We start from the raw sequence: 5,901 nt of genomic DNA on the forward strand, positions 1-5,901 counted from the left end.
TAACTTCTCAGAGACATTTTAAAGTCTATTACTTTCATATATATTATGTGTAAAACACTCCTTGTTTTATCTTTTATCTTCACCTTTGGAAATAGTATAAATTCTGAAATAGAAATTAAATTCATTCAGTAAATGTTTATTGATTGTCTATTATGTGCCAGGTAATTTTATAGGTTCTGGAGAGGCAGCAGTTAACAAAATAAAAGTCCATTACCTTCATGGAGTTTACATCATCTGTCCTTCTTCCCTCCCTCCCTCTCTCCCTCCCTCTCTCCCTCCCTTCCTTTCCTTCCTTCCTTCCATCCAACCATCCATCCATCCATCCATCCATCCATCCTTTCCTTCCTTCCCTTCCTTCCCTTTTCTCTTACTCGTCTCCTTCGTGTCTTAGCTTAGACAGTAAATAGGGAGAGAGAGGTACATGGTGAATATAAATAGGAGTGTTAAGATCATGATGATTGTGAAGGGATATGGCCATTTACCAAATCTAATAGAATTACCTGTCTTTGTAGCAACTTCTATTTTGATTACGTTTATTTGTAGTCTCCCTTACCAAATAAGAAAAAATATATAAATACTTTGTAAACTTTTAGACATTTTGACTAAATACCTTTTTTTTCCTTTTCTCTCTCTCTCACTCTTAGGAGTGATTTTTTTTGTTTGTTTTTTTGAGACAGTATCCTTTTTAAATCATGGAGTTTATCCTTATCTAGGTTTTTATTCTCGTATTTACATGCCTATTCAAAGACTAAAAATAGGCATCAAAATCAAAGTGCTAAGGAAACACAGTTTAATGATTGGATATCCTTAGAGAACTTCTTCTCACATCTTACAACTGAAAGTGAGACTTTTTTCTAAAAGAACCCTCTTCTCTAAAAACAGAAATGAGTGATTATAAGAGCTAGTTATACAGTACGATCTGTAGAGTCTAGAATAATGAGTACAAAAGTGAATATAAGGATAATAAGAACATTTTTTTCTGTAAATCTTTCATAGAAATTAAACTTGTGAAATATATTTAAAAACTTTTAAAGTTAAAAGTTTTCCATACCTACTGTCACTTTTGAAAAAACAAATCCTTACTACTTTCTTAACCTTTATTTTGGTTTCTAGAGATTGATCAACAAGCCGAAGAAAGTGACCAAGCCCAGCAGGCACAGACACCAGTTACCACTAGCCCATCAGCTTCGAGCACGACTTCCTTTATGAGCAGCTCACTGGAGGACACGACAACTGCCACCACTCCAGTCACTGACACAGAAACAGTGCCTGCATCTGAGTCCCCAGGAGTGATGCCACTTAGTCTTCTCAGGTAGAGAAGTTGACCTTTAATGTCTGACATACTGATGCCTATGTTTCTGAAGGCACAATTGTTATCTTAAGAGTAGTGTGCCCAACTGAATCCTGGAATTCCAGAGCTAGAAGGAACCTAAGATATTATATAGTCAAACCCATTTTACTGAAGTTGGAATTGTCCTTCTGAAGTTTAATTATGTCCCCAAAGTTTCACAGCCAGGTAGTGGTGGCCCTAGGTCTAATCAACTGTGCCACTAACAAGCAAGTATTCCAGTCCAATAGAGTACTCTGTCTCCTAATGATGATCTTTTGTTTTTTGGCTAAGGTTTCGAATATTTTTTTTCTCAAAAAGTAAATACTTGTATTTTGAATATTAGAGTCTCAAGAAAAAGCTCACGTCCATGAAAATAATTTTCTCTTCTCAGGTTATTTTCCTTTTAAACATAATTCTTTAACTATACTTTTATTCTTCCTATAAGATCAAACAAGTCTACTTTTCAAATGAAAGAACATGTCTTATGATACTTCTTCAGCCAACCCTATTTTAATAAGTTTGTAAATTCCAAATAATGTTACTTATTTAAATTTCTTTTTACTTCAGTTTGCCAGATATATACACAAAGGAGAACTTTTGAAAGAAGACTTTCAGGGAGAGACTGTTTTGTGAGCTCTCTTAACTATGGCTTAATTAAAATAAGGGAAGCAGAATAGTTAGCCTCCCTTTTTCTTATTTCTTTCTCCCGTTCCCTTAGTCGACAGGTCATTATTATTCCCATTGTGTACGTCAGCATCTTAGAGAGTGGAACTGGAGAGTTGCTATAGTTATAGTGATTCTCAATTTCTGGTATGCACAAGGGCCACCTGGGAGCTTTTTTAAACTTCTGGGTCTGTATACCCCAGCAAGTCTGATTCAGTAGGCTGGTGGGGCCCACAGTTTGCATTTTAATTAAGTTTCCCTAGTGATGCAGTGGTCTTCAGCTCACTTTGAGAATTACTGCTATGGTCTTGTGCAGAAGGAACACTAATCCTAGTGGCTACCATTTCCACTCCCCATATATCTCCTGCTTCTTAGCTTTCTCGCTTGAATAATAGTTTCAGGAGGTGCTTCTATTCAAGAAGGAAGGAAGAGAGGAATGATAGGGCATTGTAATATGGTTTTTAATCTCTCTGGCAATTACAGAATTCAAGGCATCCACAGAGGATCAGTAGCAGTGTGACTCCTTGTCACCTTTCAAGCTTTGACTAATGTAAATATGGGATTCAGCCCCCTTGCTACCACAGGCAGTCACCAGGCCTTTTGACTGATCCTTTCTTCTCAGTCTTTGTTTCCCTGCTATTGGCTGGAATTTTATTAGAGCTGCAACGGCCTCTGCCTGGCCAAACATTTAGCAGGAGAAAAATCAGAGAACTGCTACTCCCTCTGTGTATACCATTGTATCACAATTATTTGACTGGGTAGACAGTGCTTTTTTTTTGATGCTTAGAAATTCCTAGTTCTTTTGGACAAATCTAAAGAGAAGTCAGTGAGGATCTTCCTGGACTTTATTCTCTAGACAATGTGTCTACCTTCTCAGCTCGAGAGGGGCTGCCTTCCATGTACCTTTCCCCTCTGTACAGCTGGCATATCATTCATGTACTATTTTTCAGTTGTGCTGGGTGACTGGACAGTTACTTTTTCTTTCCATAACTTGCCCATAAACTATTACTTTGAATCCATGTGAATAATTCCATGATTAGCTAGTGAGTTTATATTTAAAGTAACTGTAGGTTATCTGTCTTTAAGTCTTCTTTACCTTCTAGCTATTGTATGCATATCAAAATACCCCTGTCATCTTGGTATTATAGTAGAAAGAAAGCTCCATGAAGGCAGAGACTTTTCATCTATTTGGTTAACTGCTGTATTCCTCCCACCTGCTATGTTGCTGGCATTTTGCTGAACAAATGATAAGTTTTTATTACCTATGTAGTGAAAGTGCCCTATGAGATAATAAATTTTAAAACTGAGGAATCTTTCTCTCCCCACCTTCCATTAAACTATAGCTAATCTGTTTAATTTTCCAGGTTGCATATTCTTATATAAAAAGATTATGATATGTATATTATTTTCTAATTGAATTTTTATGCTAACCACTGTTATTTTCTTAAAGGCAAATGTTCTCTAGTTACCCAACTACCACTGTACTTCCCACACGTCGTGCACAGACTCCTCCAATATCATCATTACCAACCTCTCCTTCTGATGAAGTGGGAAGGAGGCAAAGCCTAACTTCTCCTGATTCCCAGTCAACAAGGCCAGCTAACCGCACAGGTGCGTGTGCTGTCATGCATTATACCATCCAAATCTCTTGGCATTCCAGATGTGTGGGATTGTGTTTTATGGGCATTGTGCTTTGTCTTCACTGAAGGTAAAGCAGTGATTTTAATGAAGGGAAACTGCCTCATGAAACTGAGCTGTCTTCCTCATTTTGAAGATGTAGTGTTTTTTTTTGTTTGTTTTGTTTTTTTATTTCAGCATATCATGAGGGTACAGATGTTTAGGTTATGTATGTTGCCCTTGTCCCCCACCTCCCAAGTCTGAGCTTCAAGCATGTCCATCCCTTGGATGGTGCGCATCGCACTCTTTGTGTACGCATCTACCTGTCCCCTCCTCCCCCCTCCCCCCTGCCCTACTTCCAATAGATGTTATTCTTATATGTGCATTTATGTGTTGATCAGTTAATACCAATTTGATGGTGAGTACATGTGGTGCTTGTCTTTCCATTCTTGGGATACCTCACTTAGTAGACTGCGTTCCAGCTCTATGCAGGAGTATACAAGAGGTGCTATATCACCATTGTTTCTTAAAGCTGAATAGTACTCCATGGTATACATATACCACATTTTATTAATCCACTCATGTATTGATGGACACTTGGGTTGTTTCCACTTCTTTGCAATTGTGAATTGTGCTGCTATAAACATTCGGGTGCAGGTGTCTTTCTTATACAGTATCATTTGGTCTTTTGGGTAGATGCCCAGTAATGGGATTGTTGGATCGAATGGTACTTCTACTTGTATCTCTTTAAGATATCTCCATATTGCTTTCCACAGAGGTTGCACTAGTTTGCAGTCCCACCAGCAGTGTATGAGTGTTCCTATCTCTCTGCATCCATACCAACATTTATTGTTTTGGGACTTTTTGTTAAAGGCCGGTCTCACTGGAGATAAGTGATATCTCATTATGGTTTTGATTTGCATTTCCCTGATGATTAGAGATGTTGAGCATTTTTTCATATGTTTTTTGGCCATTATTCTGTCTTCTTTTGAAAAGTTTCTGTTCATGTCCTTTGCCCACTTTTTGATAGGATTGTTGGATTTTTCTTTTTGATTTTCCTGAGTTCTAAGTAGATTCTAGTTATCAGCCCTTTATCAGATTTGTAGCATGCAAAAATTTTCTCCCATTCTGTAGGTTGTCTGTTTGCTCTTGTGACAGTTTCTTTGGCTGTGCAGAAGCTTTTTAATTTTATCAGGTCCCATTTATTTATTTTGGTTGTTGCTGTGATTGCCTTTGGGGTCTTCTTCATAAATTCTTTGCCTAGGCCAATGTCTAGAAGAGTACTTCCAACATTTTCCTCTAGAATTCTAATAGTTTCGCTCCTTAGGTTTAAATCTGTTACCCAGCGTGAGTTGATTTTTGTGAGAGGTGAAAGGTGTGGATCCTGGTTCAGTCTTCTACATGTGGCTATCCAGTTTTCCCAGCACCATTTATTGAATAAGGATTCTTTTCCCCAGTGTATGTTTTTGTCTGCTTTGTCAAAGATTAGGTGGCTATATGAGAACGGTTTTATATCTGGGTTCTCAGTTCTGTTCCACTGGTCAATGGCTCTATTTTTGTGCCAGTACCAAGCTGTTTTGATTACTACAGCCTTATAATAAAGTTTGAAGTCTGGTAAGTTGATACCTCCCATTTTGTTTTTATTGCCTAGAATTATTTTTGCTATGCAAGGTCTTCTCTGGTTCCATATGAAGTATAAAATTAATTTTTCTACTTCTGTGAAGAATGATGTTGGTATTTTAATAGGGATTGCATTGAATCTGTAGATCACTTTGGGTAGTATAGACATTCTTGACAATGTTGATTCTGCCGACCAACGAGCATTGTATAGTTTTCCACCTGTTTACGTCCTCGGCTATTTCCTTCTTCAATGTTTCATAGTTCTCCCTGTAGAGGTCTTTTACCTCCTTAGTTAAATATATTCCTAGATACTTTATTTTCTTTGTTGCTATTGTGAAGGGAATTGAGTCTTTGATTTGGTTCTCGGTATGACTGCTACTGGCGTATATGAAAGCCTCTGATTTGTGTGTATTGATTTTATATCTTGACACTTTACTGAATTCATTTATCAATTCCAGGAGCCTCTTGGTTGCATTCATGGAGTTCTCTAGATATAATATCATGTCATCAGCAAATAGTGAGAGTTTGATCTCTTCTGTTCCCATTCGTATGCCTTTAATTCCACTCTCTTGCCTGATTGCTGTGGCCAGGACTTCCAACACTATGTTGAATAGAAGTGGAGATAGTGGGCAACCTTGTCTGGTTCCAGTTCTAAGTGGGAATACTTTCAA

The 5,901-nt window shown here is 37.6% G+C and overlaps 1 protein-coding gene across 1 annotated transcript in view; it reads left to right on the plus strand.

Annotated features, from left to right (window-relative positions):
• The window catches only part of HERC1 (HECT and RLD domain containing E3 ubiquitin protein ligase family member 1), a 151,917-nt gene that overhangs the window by 87,599 nt on the left and 58,417 nt on the right, over positions 1–5,901 (plus strand). The window contains exons 38-39 of the mRNA XM_012645072.1: positions 1,114–1,312; positions 3,444–3,604. Coding sequence (XP_012500526.1) covers positions 1,114–1,312; positions 3,444–3,604 — 360 coding nt within the window. The remainder of the gene's footprint in view (positions 1–1,113; positions 1,313–3,443; positions 3,605–5,901) is intronic.

The sequence above is a fragment of the Propithecus coquereli genome, unplaced genomic scaffold (assembly GCF_000956105.1).
Source record: "Propithecus coquereli isolate 6110/MARCELLA unplaced genomic scaffold, Pcoq_1.0 Scaffold224, whole genome shotgun sequence".
NCBI lineage: Eukaryota > Metazoa > Chordata > Mammalia > Primates > Indriidae > Propithecus > Propithecus coquereli.